The 14,934-nt window shown below is 40.2% G+C and overlaps 1 protein-coding gene across 1 annotated transcript; it reads right to left on the reverse strand.

Moving 5' to 3' along the window:
- Nucleotides 1-2,008: 2,008 nt before the first annotated feature.
- On the reverse strand, nt 2,009-14,034 carry crabp2a (cellular retinoic acid binding protein 2, a). Its single transcript, XM_033981094.2, has 4 exons — nt 13,782-14,034; nt 8,132-8,310; nt 5,666-5,782; nt 2,009-2,429 (listed from the first exon to the last, which is right to left on the reverse strand). The coding sequence occupies exons 1-4, from the start codon at nt 13,861-13,863 to the stop codon at nt 2,379-2,381; spliced, it is 429 nt and encodes a 142-aa protein (XP_033836985.1). The 5' UTR covers nt 13,864-14,034; the 3' UTR covers nt 2,009-2,378.
- Between the last annotated feature and the right edge of the window lie 900 nt (nt 14,035-14,934).

A 14,934-nucleotide genomic window follows, 5' to 3' on the forward strand; every position in this document is an offset into this window, starting at 1 on the left:
TAACTACACACAGCTGCGGGGCGAGGAGCGAAACGTCAAGACAAGATAGTTTGGAAAAAGTCGTTCCAGCTTCGCAAAATTCCTCTCTTTGAATTCTCTGCCCGGTTTTTACTTGTGAGGCGGTGTGAAACGGGGGTCATAGCTCTCTTCCATTGCCGCAGCCCTCTCCTCATTAAGTACATCTGCTGTCAATCAACCGCAATACAGCTGCCACTTCCTGTCGTTAGACCCGCCCCCTTGTTCACGATCGTATGATGTGTTGAATAGGCACTTGTCAGGTAGCCTCGACTTTATCTGATCATCTCCTGGCTCCCGTTACGGCATTTTGAAGCTCCGTGCAACATTACAGTTCAAATGTTTTTTTGGTTTTTTGGCAGTGCGGAGTGGGATTTTTTTTTTTTTTTTAATATCACGGAACGATGGCACAGTATATTTACCAAATCCCTAAAGCTGGAATTATTTATGCCACGGAACTTACGGGAATTTGCGAGATTCTGTGGAAATAGAAAGTTAAAACCGTACTTTGGATCTTTTAAGATGCAAGCTCAATGAAAAACGTGCTTTTTGTCCATTTTTAGGGCTAAAATGTTACGTAATGAGGCTTTAACACTGAAGAGTCCTCTAAAAACATGTTCTGTATTAGTTTAGTTGTTCATATTTCAACTTTTCAAACATAAATCCTATAACAATCGTAAAAAAATTCTTCAAAACTTAAATATGAACCACTTTGTATTTTTTTTTTTTTTTTTAATATCACGGAACAATGGCACAGTATATTTACCAAATCCCTAAAGCTGGAATTATTTATGCCATGGAACTTATGGGAATTTGCGAGATTCTGTGGAAATAGAAAGTTAAAACCATACTTTGGATCTTCGAAGATGCAAGCAGATCACGCTTTTATTTACAGAGCAATGAAAAACGTGCTTTTTGTCCATTTTTAGGGCTAAAATGTTACGCAATGAGGCTTTAACACTGAAGAGTCCTCTAAAAACATGCTCTGTATTAATTTAGTTGTTTGTATTTCAATTTTTCAAACATAAATCCTATAGCAGTCGCAAATAAAACCCTTAAAAATCAAAATGTAAACCACTTTGTATCAGAAAAAACAAAATGGCAGCTACGAAATCATAAAACAAGCAGCGAGTTGTGTTGTCAGGATACAGACAAGTTATTCTAGTTGCAGACAGCTGACGGGACGCTTAAAATAAAACTGAACCATCAAATGCGCACATACACGCAGCTGCACTCACAAACCATAAAACAAACTCACTGCTAAATACCTCCAGTCATTCTAATGATTTTGATGCAAATAACAAAACAGGAAGCGTTTGGGTAATACTGTGCTTTATTGTTTTTTATCGCCACGGAAAAACTCTCCTATGGTCACGATTTTATATAAAAGAGGAAAGATTCAAATAAAAACCAATGCAATACTGTTACAGACCCTATGGTAAAATAAATATAAAATGACGTCATGTGGTACAAAAGTCAACAAGGGGGATGCAGCAAAAACTGACCAGAAATAACCAGAAATAGGAAGAGCTCATACATTGATTTACACATCTACAATATAAAGTTGCACGCAGTCATTCCAAAGCTGCAAGCACACAAACAAAATCATGTGGTGTCACTTTAGAAAAACTACACTTTAAACAGCCTATGGACCTCATCATAATCTGTCTTCAATTTAAACGATTTGCAGTGGTTTAAACGTCCGAAATACTCACCGCGATGAGTTTATGAGCGCATTTCACGACAGGAACCAGAGCGGAGTTTGACATCACAATGATAGTAACGACATCTCGCATGCTAACGTCCATTTTCTGACTTTTGGACAATAAAATGGCTTCTCAGTAGACGTTTTTGGACCTCGAGAGCTGCTTATACCATATATCTGTACTGCTCAAATCAAGTATAGGCCCTTTAGTATCCTAACTACTAACTCTAAACTGAAGTACTGTATTTTCTGGACTATAAATCGCACTTTTTTGATAGTTTGGCGGTGCGGCTTATACTCAGATGCGATTTAAATGTTTTTTTCTTCATTGTTATGCAGTTTTTGGCTGGTGCGACTTATACTCCGGAAAATACGGTAGTTATAGAGTCTGCATCATTCTTTATAAGTGATTTGTTTTGACTTATGATTTCAGTTTTCATGCTATATTAAGGCTAATTAAGGTGTAGATGTTATAAAGTGGAACCAGACATTCAAAACAGCACACGGAGCTAAGACCAAAGTGAGGCTAAATGTGTTATACGCTACTACATACAATGGACACACTTGTTACGAAGGAGAAAGTTACAAAATGGGGTTAGACGATGTACATTTGGTTGACAAGGGCTCTAGATGTGAGGACATGCAAAAGTGCTGTGGTTCATTGCCTTTCGTAGACTCGTGTGCAAATGGTGTCATCTGCTCTCATGGTCTGCAACGAGAAACACAAAACAATCACTTTCACTTTTGTTTATCAATAAAGAGCACAGGCATACAAGTATTTGAATATGTGATGTAGAGGTTAAACTGTACTAAACACGTACACTTAACCAGGACTTAACCAGGACTTAACCAGAAGTTAAATCTTGGTTAAGTCCTGGTTAGGCCCTGGTTAAGTCCTAGTTAGGTCCTGGTTAGGCTAACCAGGATTTAACCCAGGCCTAACCAGGATTTAACCAGGACTTAACCAGGGCCTAACCAGGACTTAACCAGGACTTAACCAGGGCCTAACCAGTACTTAACCAGGGCCTAGCCAGGGCCTAACCAGGACTTAACCAGGACTTAACCAGGACTTAAAGAGGGCCTAACCAGGACTTAAACAGGACTTAACCAGGACTTAACCAGGACTTAACGAGGGCCTGACCAGGACTTAAACTGGACTTAAATTGTAATGAAACACTAAATCCCCTCTTTTTCACTTCTCAACTGTGCATACACTGTTTTAATAATATTATCTACTGGTCCTCGTCATTTTTGGCGACTTCAGCCTCTTTTCCACTGGCACGGTTCACTTGTGGCCGTCTTGGAGCGGTTCTGTTTGGTTGCGTTTCCATTCCACAGACGAGGATCCGGGTTCTGCTCCGTGAGACACTGACGTCACCCACAAATGTTTTCTTAATAAATAAAATCGAAATGGTATTTGAATTATACTCTTAATTATGCGGCAACTTTCAACAATCCAGTAAAAGACGTTTAGTTTGTGCTGCTGCGAGACGTGGCTAAAGCATAAACCCGTATTGCTCCAGTCCAAAGCAAATCGGGGGCAAACTAGGTAAATTTACAGCTTTCTGGTCAAAAACACCGAACTGTGTGCTGGTTTCAGTGATCTCTGTACTTTACTGTAGTTGGTGACATCACACAACACTGCTCTGATTACAAATAACTGGCTGCAGGGGCGGAGTCTGAAGTGTGGATACCTGTTAGACCAATCACAACGAGCTCCTTAAACCTCCAGCCCGTGTCGTACTGCCGGGTTTAGCAGCTCTATTTGAAATGTGGTTAACCAAGACTAAACCAGGACTTATACTTCAGCATTTCACCAGTTTTAACCAAATTTAACCATTAAAAACATGTGATAAACAGGTTTAAAACAGGACTACATAGTATTTCAGAAAATCTATCTTTAAATCTATTTTTGTCTTGAAGCCTAAAACGGGAATTAACTAAATCCCAACCAGGAAAACTAAACCAGAGCTAAACCAAGACAAATCTTTGGATGTCTGTGGAAATATGCTTGGTTTTTGCACAATATGTTAGTGTCAAATTATTATTCCTCATTTTCAGTGTATATTTGCAATGTTTTATGAGTGCATTTTGGTCTTTCTGTGAAAATGAAGCAAGATTTACATTCAAAACTATGTGTGACTTGCATCTGACAACAGTGAGAATAGAAATAGTCATTTATTTCCGTCTGAATCCCTGGTTAAGTACTTACCCTGGTTGGGAAGCACTTGTTTAATCCCCACTTAGCTTGTCAGCGTATTTGAAAAGTTAGCAATATGAAAAGGCTTCTGGTTTTGGTTTTGGTTTTAAGGAACACCGAGTCTGCCTTGAACTTGTTGTCAACCCTCAGCGGAGCAAAAGGCCCAAAATACTCTTGGGTCTATTTCCAGTTTGTCGGGTAGGACCATGGAAAGTGTGTGTCCACTGTTGTTGGGTTAGGGTGCTGCTGTCAGACCTTTGTCCAGACTGGGGCCATTAACAAATATAATCATGATTTTTTGATTCATTTTGTCTTTTTTAAAAATACTGATATGTTTTTTAAAAGTAGGTGCATGAGCGTAGACAAACCAGACGTATTTCAATCCAATTTTTAAGTCTGACTCCGCACCAAACCACTAAAAAACACAATTTATTAAAGGTGCACTGTGTAACTTATCTACTTGTCTCCATGGAGATGTTATTGTGTCACCTGGAATGTTCCACAGTATGCATTATCTATCTGGAATTTATTCAATCACAGTTTAATCCAAAAAATGCTTTGAAAAACATGCATTATGACTGTAAATCTGGCTGTTTTTCCACAGATCTGACCTGTAACTTGGCCTGGCGGTGTCACCCACTTGTCTACATGAAGATAGACATGTTTAATGCCATAGTAGGGAACATTCCAGCTCTACTTTTGTCTGTATGTGAGCAGAGGAGGCAGTGTGGGCGTGGTGGGCGTGGTCTAATCTGTGCCACTGTGTTTATGGGTAATTTAATAAAGTAATGTCTGGACAGGTCTTACTGCGCTCGTTTGTCTGTGGATCGAGTTTGTTTTGACGTGATGCTATCTCCACTGAAGCTGATTCATGCTTTGCCAAGAGATAACTGTGCAAATAAATAACGTTTCACTTCAAGCACTTAACGTAAAATCGCATTTACAAGTGCAGTACAAAAGTGAGCCGTCTAAACAAGCGGTAATGGGTAAAACACAGTGTACAGAGTAAATGACTGTGTTCTGGGCTTGTCGCGGCCTGTTATCTGCCTCACACATGTTTCTTTGGTAGTTTTTTCATTCTTTTTATACCAGAAAACCCTCTCGATTTAGTTGGACTTGAGATCAGACAAAAAATACATGACAATTCACTATAGTCTTTCGAATTATGCCGCCAAATACTTGCTAATTGTATGTGGATAAAAGAGCTTTTATCTTTTACTAAAGTGACATTTATACTGCACATTATTACACTTTGCTCCTATTAAAAGAAATATTTGTACCATCATAGTGGGTTGGGCTCATAGACTGTATAAAAAAGTGGACTAAGTGAGTGTAATGTCGTTCGTCAAATGAAGCTCGTCGAGGCTAAAGTTGGTATAAGGGCCAGTTTGGAGCCGAGTTTCATATTTGGAACTCTGACCGCGAGTATCATAGCAACCAAAGAGCCAATCAGGAAAGAGGGTGTTGAAGGCAATGCTCCTTCACAGTATTTGACAGTGTTTTTCAATAAAAGTGACCTGGAGTTGGAGTCGATGGAGCTGGAAGTGCGTCCATGCTCACTTCCGACGCAGGTTAGCTATGTCCGTTCATATATACAGTCTATTTAAAACTAAATCTGTGTAATCCAATAACTAAAAGATAAGATATTAAGTGGACAAAATACATAAGTGAAATTAGAGCAAAATGTCTGCATGGAACTAAAAGGTAAGAACATAAGGAATAGTAATATTTTATGCAATATTTACCAGAATGAGTTTTCCTTCGTTGGTGAGCTCTCGTGTCCATGACGTCTTAGGCCCCTCCCCTTTTATCAGAGTCTGCTCACAGCTGATTTTACTGTCCGTCTCCCAGCGCGGAAAACTCTGCAACCAAACGAAACACGGAAAACTCAAACTGGGAACTGTGCGGAAGAAACATAGACTGAGGTGATAAAAAACAGAGAAGCACAAAAGAACAATTTGTCTGGTCGTAACTGAAATCATAACTTGGGATTTTTTGTTTTTGTGTTTGTTTTGTGTTTGTGTGTGCGTCTGTGTGCGTCTGTGTGCGTCTGTGTGCGTCTGTGTGTGTCTGTGTGCGTCTGTGTGCGTCTGTATGTGTGTGTACTATTACTTTGCAGCGCATTCAGTAAATTTTCTCGTGCATCTGCGTATTACACGTTTACATTGTGCGCTCATTGCTTTAACCGCATTGAACAGTATTAAACAATATCTCCATGGAAACAAGAGGGCCAAGTTACAGGTCAGATCTGTGTAGAGGCTCACTGTAAAGTCCTGATAGATTAGACTAAGGGTTTAGGTTACAAGCGCCAAAATAAGCACCCAAGTTATTCCGAAGAGAATCAAATTAATCATTGTTGGGGGTTTTTTTCGATTGCGCAATTTTTTGGTACCAATTTATGACGACTACAGGTTAATTAGCTGTAATAAAAAGTAGTTACAAGCCTGAAAATTGGAAAAACTGACTCATTTTTCATGCTCTATTAATGTTAGAGCATGAAAAGTGTAGTTATTGTTATATATCTGTAGTTAAAACCCATTTTTGTAAGCGATATGAGCTAAATCGTAAGCACTGTTTTCATCCTGATCAATAGTTTTGCAGTAACGAGCGGGCGTGTTAGCTTGTGATGCTCCCATGATCCGAGCGCGCTGCCGGGATGCCTGTATTTGCTTTGGAGACAGACTTAACCACTGATGGGAAAGAGAGAGGGAGCGCAGAGGGGAGACGGAGGGAGGGACGCGGGCGGAAAGGGCAGAGTGGAAGTGAAAAAGGTCAAAAAGAGGGTGAAGGATTATACTGTAACATGACATGCCTGAGGGACTGTTATCATTCACTATCGCTCCAAAAACAGCCAAAAGCCAAACGAAACAGATAAACTCACAGTTGACCACCTCAGCAATGTTTTTACACGGGGTCATGTGTGTGCGCGGTGAGGACGGGTGTGTGTTTGGAAGACTTGGGTGGTTCAAATTAGGAAAACACCCGCGGTAATTGTGTTAAAGTTTTATGATTGGATTTGCACATTTGCACATTTAGGCTGAAATATGAACTGCAAAAAAAAAAAAAAAAAAAATCTGGTTATTTTTCTGATTAGATTTGAGATGTTTGCAGAGCTGTGAACTACTTCCACATGATGAGAACCAGCAGAGACTTTTATTTTTTAAACTCAATGCACAAAGGAAATTACTTGTGTTGTAATTAGCTCAAAATAAACTACAATATATTTTTAAAGATGCAAAATAAGCAATAAACAGTCATTCAAATCGCAATATTAGTTCAGTTTTTGTCAGATAATTCTTTTTAGTTTCAGTTGACCAAATCCATATTAGTTTTAGTCAATCTGAGAATATATTTATTATTACTTAACCATAATCATTTGTGCTGCATTGCTTCCTACAGTCGTGGAAGAAGTAATGAAGTAAAATGATTAAAGTACCTAAAAATTGTAATTAAAGCTGAAAAACTGAAACTATTTTGCGCATATTTGGAGCTGATTTTGATAAAGATTGGTCCTGAATTTTGTTTTTTGTTTTTTTTTCTAGTTGTTTAATTTATATTTTTGTTTGCTCAAACTATGAACATGTTAAAAATATATTTATTTTAATTTAACTATGATCATTTGTACTGCATTGTGTCCTGCAGTGGTGGAAGAAGTAATGAAGTAAAATGATTAAAGTACCTAAAAATTGTACTTAAAGACTAAAAAGTGAAACTATTTTGTGTATATTTTGAATAGATTTTGACAGAATTTTGTTCAATAGAAACAAATGAATGAATAGTTTTTTTTCTAGCTGTTTTTATTTGTATTATTTTGTTATTTTGTGTTAAAAATAAACCCCTCAGTCTTTTCAGCAGGTCTCAAACTATAATATAAATACTTTTACTTTTCAGTCCAGTTAAAAATGTAGCAGAGTAGAAAGTACAAAGACCTGCTCTCAAATGTAGTGAAGCAAAAGTAAAACGTATCCACCTTAAAATGTACTTAAGTAAAGTACAGATACCTAATACTTCATGAGACATATACACACTTGCTCGTTGTACTTTGAGTTTGTTTATGTTCTGGACTCTGGTTTGGAGCTTTGGGATTAAAAAAGGAAAACTTGGATCTAATTCTTTTCATTCATTTATGTTTCGTTGTTCTATTTGATTTTAGTTGAACTCAGTAAAAACACAACAGTGATGAAAACTTCGTTGTACTCTATGTTGTGTACCGTGCAGGGCCGCCCGTCCACCGTGGCCTCGTTGAACTCCTGTCCCACGGTGAAGGTGATGTGGGTGGTGCGGACGGAGGTGGAGGTTTTAATGGACAGAGTCTCTCCGTCCTGTGTGATCTCCACCAGAGGTTTGGACGCCGCCTTCACCGCGATTTTACGCAGCATTACATTTACTCCTGTGAGCAGAGACAACAGAGACCAGAGTGAGTATTTATTTATTTATATATATATTTATTTGACCCAAACAGAAAGTCTATTTGTCTCTTTTTCAACAGGAACGATGACGACAGTTTGAAACCTGTTTGGACCGATATATGCAGTGGACGTGGTAACAGCAGAAGTAGTAAGAGTACTGCAGATTGCTGATGATGTAATCTTGGTATTTTAGGTTGAAGTCGTACTAGTGGCAGCAGCAGCAGCAGTAGTAGTAGTAGTAGTTTTGGAGGTAATAATGGAAGTATTGGTGTTTAAAGTAGAAGTAATAGTTTATGTTGGTATTTGAGGTGATGGTGGTAGTGGTGGTAGTAGTAGTAGTAGTAGTAGTTGTTGTAGTTGTAGTAGTAGTGGCAGTAGTAGTAGAGGCAGTTATGGAAGTATTGGTGTTTAATGTAGATGTAACAGTTTATCTTGGTATTTGAGGTGGTAGTAGTAGTAGTAGTAGTGGTAGTGGTAGTGGTAGTGGTAGTGGTAGTAGTAGTAATGGCAAGTAGTGGCCTTAGGTGCATTGTGTTTAGTGGCAGTACTTGTAGAGGTACTAATAGTAGTAGTAATAGTCAGCTGAAGCAGTAGCATCAGTAATGGCAAGTAGCAGTAGTAGTATTGTCTTAGTATTTGAGGTGGTAGTAGTAGTAGTAGTAGTTGTATTTGAGGTGATGGTGGTAGTGGTGGTAGTAGTAGTAGTAGTAGTTGTTGTTGTAGTTGTAGTAGTAGTGGCAGTAGTAGTAGAGGTAGTTATGGAAGTATTGGTGTTTAATGTAGATGTAACAGTTTATCTTGGTATTTGAGGTGGTAGTAGTAGTAGTGGTAGTGGTAGTGGTAGTAGTAGTGGTAGTGGTAGTTGTAAAGCAGTAGTAATGGCAAGTAGTGGCCTTAGGTGCATTGTGTTTAGTGGCAGTAGTTGTAGAGGTACTAATAGTAGTAATAACAGTCAGCCAAAGGAGTAACATCAGTAATGGCAAGTGGCAGTAGTAGTAGTAGTAGTAATAGTAGTAATTAGTGACCTTAGGAGCTCGTTTATGTTTATCACTATTGTTTGTTTGTTTGTATTGTTACACTTCGACTCTCCTAATAACACACAGAGGGAAACAGTGAAGTCATCCCACGTGTGCGTCGTCCAGACACAATCATGTCACACACGTCTGCAGAAAAACAAAAGCACAAACACCATCACCATCCATCTTCTCCACGTTTATGTCCTCACCAGTGTCTGCCACATTCTCCAGGCTGCTGCAGGGCATTTCTCACACTGTTGTAAATAATAAACCGTAAAATAAAACTAAACCGTGTGTCTTTAAAGAATGTAAAAGTAAAAATGTGGTCGGACGGAGTTAGTTCAGAGCAAAATCGGGCGAGGAGCGAAGAGAGACATTCGGAACATTTAGCCAAGTGGTGCGCCATGTGTGCTACAAGCTAAACCCGGCGCCATTTGTAGAACCAATTAGGGGTCGGTGATGTCAGATTAAAATTGCGTTGTGGTGTATCCGATCGCTCAAACATATGAATTTTCCCAGACTTTTCATCCAGTTTTAATGGAGGAGGATGGCGGTTAACCAGATATGTGGTCATGGTAACTAATGCCCATGATGCAACATTTTTAGTCCAAAAAACTAGTAAAAAACTTTGTACATTATAAACTTTCATACTTAGATTATAAATTATGTGTCTCAAGCTTATTACCACACATAATAGTTAGCCTAAAAAAAATAAAATAATAAAAATAATATAATAAAATAAAATAATAAAAAAATAAATAATATAATATAAAAAAATAATAAAAAAAATAAAAAAATAAAAAATAAAATAAATAAAATAAAAAATAAAATAAATAAATGAATAAAATAAAAAAATAATAAAACAAAATAAAATATAAAATAAAATATAAAAAAATAAAATAAAATAAAATTGCATGTAGCCCTTTTCCAGACACTACAGATTTGTACATTATTCTCTCACTGCTACCCGGTGGAGGTAAGATACAGCTGCTCTGGGGCCCTGCTCTGGTCTATCAGCCCCTCTGACCACCACATTCACACTAGGCAATGTGGGTGAAGTGCCTTGCCTAAGGACACAGCATCAGTATTAACCCTGGCGCTCCACTGTGGCACCTTGTATTCCCAGCGGTCTCCCATCCAAGGACTAACCAGCCCGGCCCTGCTTAGCTTCTGAGATATGACAAAAACAGGCATTGACAAGGAGGTTTGACCAAAATCTAAGAGAAAAATGAACAGGAGGTGGTAAATTCTGTCTAAATGGTCAAACTACATCCTGCTCAGAGTGAGTGACAGGTGGATGTAACCAATCACAGTGAAGTGTAAACTCTCAGAAGAAGCAGATCACTAAACCTGCCTCTTTAATTACAGGTATAAGTGTAGATTACCTGTAATTAAATTGAAAATGAGCTGGCTCTAATAAAACCGTGATCACAAACGTAAGGAACCGTGACAAATACATTTAATAAAGACATAATTCAAACAAATATTTAATCAAGAAAGATTTAAACCATAGACATAGCTCCTAAACCTTTATTTATCATGAAATTTTACCTAAAAGTTGCCAAACTCTCATGCAAAAGACAGTAAATATCAAAGAGAAAGGTGAAAAGCCAAACTTGTGAGGGGAAAAACAGGATCTTTGGGGCTAGCTGCTGTTTGCGTTCAGAGGCGGAGCTTTCAGACAGACGTTGCAGAGCTGAGTGCAAAGATGTGTGTAGGAAGTGTGTGCGCGTCCCGCTGTGTCGGATTTGGCATTTCTCACCTCTGGCACATTCCCACCTGTCACCAAGTGCAAATATATACTCCCGCCGAAATGCCCTGTCATACTGTGTGCAGACTCTACACTGTATTCACTGTACAGAGCCGTCTGGTGCTGGGCTTTGTCATCAACTATGTGTCATATGTACGCACTGGAGGAGTAGAGGGGCCACGGCACACAGAACACACACAGAACACACACAAACACTTACACACACGTCACTTAAGAAGGGATGTGAATGTTTCAAATGTACAAAAGTGTGGTAGGACAATGATTCATTTGCCTTTTTCCTGCGAATCCTGGATAATCCGCTCATCTGTTATTGGTCAATGACTGTTTCACTGTTTTTTCTGTTAGTTAAATAAACAGTTTTGTTAAGCCCTGTCACTCAGCTGTACTTTTTACTTTTACTCCCCTACATTTGAGAGCAGTATCTGTACTTCCTACTCCACTACATTTTTTTTTTAACTGGACTGAAAAGTAAAAGTTCTGCTACAAGGCCAGAGGGTTTATTTTTAACGAGTTCATAGTTTGAGTGCACAAAAATGTACAAATAAAACCAGAAAAAACTTGTTTCTGTTGGTCCTGTTGAACAATTGTTTCTGTTGAACGAAAACAGTTCATTTGGAGCTTTGTTGGATCTGAAAATCTTTACTTTACACTCTTAAAGTACATTTTTAAACGGGTACTTTGATGCTTTTACTGCAGTAGATATTTTCACGTGATAGTTTTACTTTTTCTTGAGTATTTTTTTGCTCTTAAGTAAGAAAAATGACTATGTGTAATGTAATTTTATCCAATAGACAGATAAATAGACTTTATTCTTCCCTAGTATCCATTTATATGTCTGATCTGCACGTGTGGATTGCACAAATACTTACATTTATATATTTTCTGTACAGTTATGAGTTGCTTTAATGTGCAGAGTCCACAGCCAATTCATTGACAGTAAAAGTTTGGGTATGAGTTTAGATTTTGTATTGTTTAAACTGACTTTTTAAAGCTAACAAATGTGTTTTCTATTATCTGCCCTAAAATACGTGCCTTGCATTTGTTGACCCCTGTGTCCGTGTGGGAAGAGACATCCTTCTGAGTGCCTTTGGGAGTTCAGGCAATAAGCCAACTGACACCACCTGACGACTGTCGTTTGACCCTAAAGTCAAGGGCTGGACCATGAACCATTTGGGAGTAACAGAAGGGGGTGAAGCTTTTCGACAAACTGACAGTCTTACGGAGCTGGAAAACTACTCTGGCACAGAACTGGCCACATGGACCTACAAAAACATAGATGCTCGGGGTCAAAGGTCAGAGCGGGAGGAAGTATTCAGGAAGAGAAGTGGTGGTCAGGGCCAGTGAAGGAGAGGTGGGAGAGGTGATGACAGGCTTGGTCCATCTGTGCGTAACTTTAAACACATTTTACAGGCGCTACAGCTGCAGATGAGAACCGCATTTCCCTGTGTCCACATCACGTTAAGGTTAATCTTATTTTATTGACTCCATAGTGTCTTTTAGCCATTGACTCGTCCTCCAGATCGGAACCGGAAGCAGTGAGACAGTACTTTAGCATTCCTATATGGGCTTGGTCAAGTATTTAGCTGGAGGATTTTGTCTATTGTACAAGTTTTAAGCTGATATGGTTAAGACATGGAAGTTAAACATGCAAAATCCAGGTTTTAAAGGTGCACGGTGTAACCTTTCCGATGGACTTGTCTACCAATCACTTGTCTCTATGGAAATGTAGCTACGGCATTAAACTTTTACACTGCGTTTACTCAATTGCATGCGTTTTACTGAGCAAAAACACTTTGAAAAACATGGATTTCTCATGTGAATCTGACTTCTAACTTGCGCTGGTGGAGTAACCTGCTTCTGTCTTTAATGCCATACTGTGGAACATTACAGACAAGCTATGGCATTAAACTTTTACACTGTGTTTGCTCAATTGCATGCGTTTTACTGACCAAAAACACCTTGAAAAACATGGATTTCTCATGTGAATCTGACTTCTAACTTGCGCTGGTGGAGTAACCTGCTTCTGTCTTTAATGCCATACTGTGGAACATTACAGACAAAGAAGCAACAGCATCTCCTGTGCACGAGCAAGTGGCAAACCCTCCACCAGAAAAGTTGCATATGGCCCTTTTAACTCTAGACCAAACTGAACGGTTGTGTACATCCTGGTGGACTGTGTAATAATCTTTTGGACCCCTAACGACAGATGGCTGCAAATTGTACAAATCCTTTAGTCCGTCCTACAAAGGGAGCGACATTAAGCCCCATGCAGACAGCGCGCGCAGCAGGTGTCCCTCCTTATTTCAGATGCGATTGTCCCGCACTGTATCGTGTCAGGACGGATCTCTTCACAGTCCGGCGCTGTAACGCAGACAGATGTGCCACCGTTTGTCCCTATTGTTGTTAAAGAGACGGAGGGGGCTAGTCTGACCGGGGGCAAGAGCGCAGAGTTTTGGGTTGTGCAGAATGACAAAGACCCCCTGCCCCGGCTGTACACGGGGTGCTGTGCTCTGGCGCGCGGACGCACTGGAGGAGATGACCTACACTGCCCAGAGGAACCGGGTGACAAATGGGGTCTTTGACATTCTCCACGAACCTTTTGAAATGGAGCTATTTTCGCGGTAAAATGAGGTCCAACGGCCACAGTCACGAGCACAACACTTACCCAATGTTTTCAGAAGTTCCTCGAAGTTTTCAGAGCTCTTCATCTCCCAGACGCCGGCAAAGTCAGGGATTTTGCGATCCATCTTATGCGCTGTCAGGGTCAAGTGTGCACAAGCCTCACTGTCTGTCCTTATAGTGCTCCAAGTGCCTCAGATGTCCCTCTGGGTGGATGTCCTTGTGACCTGTACGCGGCTGTCCACTCTTGGTGCAGGTGCGTAATGCGGTGTGGTCTGGGGCGCTGCGCGTAATGAAAAGCGGAGTTCTTAATGAATGGTACAGGGAGCGCGCGGAGATACTTGTACTGAGATACACACGCCCCTCTCATGGATAAACACGCCCCCACGAAGCCCCTGCGCCAAAGTGCGCTGGCCTAGCGGTGCGCATTTGGAGAGGTCTCGTGTCATTTTCTGTTCAAGTCTCTGCAAGTTTAATATGTGAAAGGATTTGGGATTTTTGCATGATTTAAGCAGCAATTTGATCGATTTCTGTGCTCAGACCTGAGTGCACTGTGTCATAAATGTGTGCGGTTTTATTAAAGCAGAGACTTATTTGCACTATTGATTCTGGACTTTAGTGGTTACATGCAATTAAACTAAATGACACTGTTACGTAGTCTAAACTCTTCAGTGTATATGTGGACTGGGTCCATGTCTGCGCTGCAGAGGATATTGAGAGGAGACAGAGAAACTAAAGAGGCCAAGTTCACTCTCAGTCCACTATGCGCCAGAGCGGTGCGTCATAAAAATAAAAGCGGTGGTAATGGGATCCAGCTTCTGGCCTCGACCGGTGGGCTATCCATTTAACGGGGCCTGCGTCAGAGGAAAAGAAGCCCGGGCCATGAGGGAGGTAACGCGGAGATTAAACCAGAGGTGAGATTGGCGCAGGTCTCCTGAGCCCCCCGCTGCTCGGACGGAAGAAAGGGTCAAAGGGAGGAGAGCCATCAGACAGGCCAGCGGGGCAGGGTCAGGGGCCCGCGGGGTCGGAGGTAGAGCCCTGTGAGCGCGCGCACATGTGTGTGTATGTGCACACGCACGTCACTGTGATTGATGGCACCGAGACAAAGCCGACGTTAACTATTGACTCTTGATGGATGATTCCATCCGCTACACTCCACGGCGAATTAGGACGAGGTAACCCGGGTGACAAGAAGAAAA

This window comes from Periophthalmus magnuspinnatus, chromosome 16, assembly GCF_009829125.3.
Source record: "Periophthalmus magnuspinnatus isolate fPerMag1 chromosome 16, fPerMag1.2.pri, whole genome shotgun sequence".
Taxonomy (NCBI): domain Eukaryota; kingdom Metazoa; phylum Chordata; class Actinopteri; order Gobiiformes; family Gobiidae; genus Periophthalmus; species Periophthalmus magnuspinnatus.

Excerpts from the sequence above, each read along its gene's own strand:
- crabp2a (XM_033981094.2), bottom strand. The coding sequence starts at position 13,863 with ATGGATCGCAAAATCCCTGACTTTGCCGGCGTCTGGGAGATGAAGAGC. Across the intron at positions 8,311-13,781 it reads GGAACTTCTGAAAACATTGG|GAGTAAATGTAATGCTGCGT; the intron begins GTAAGTGTTGTG and ends CTCTGCTCACAG. Across the intron at positions 2,430-5,665 it reads ACGAAGGAAAACTCATTCTG|ACCATGAGAGCAGATGACAC; the intron begins GTAAATATTGCA and ends TTCTCGTTGCAG.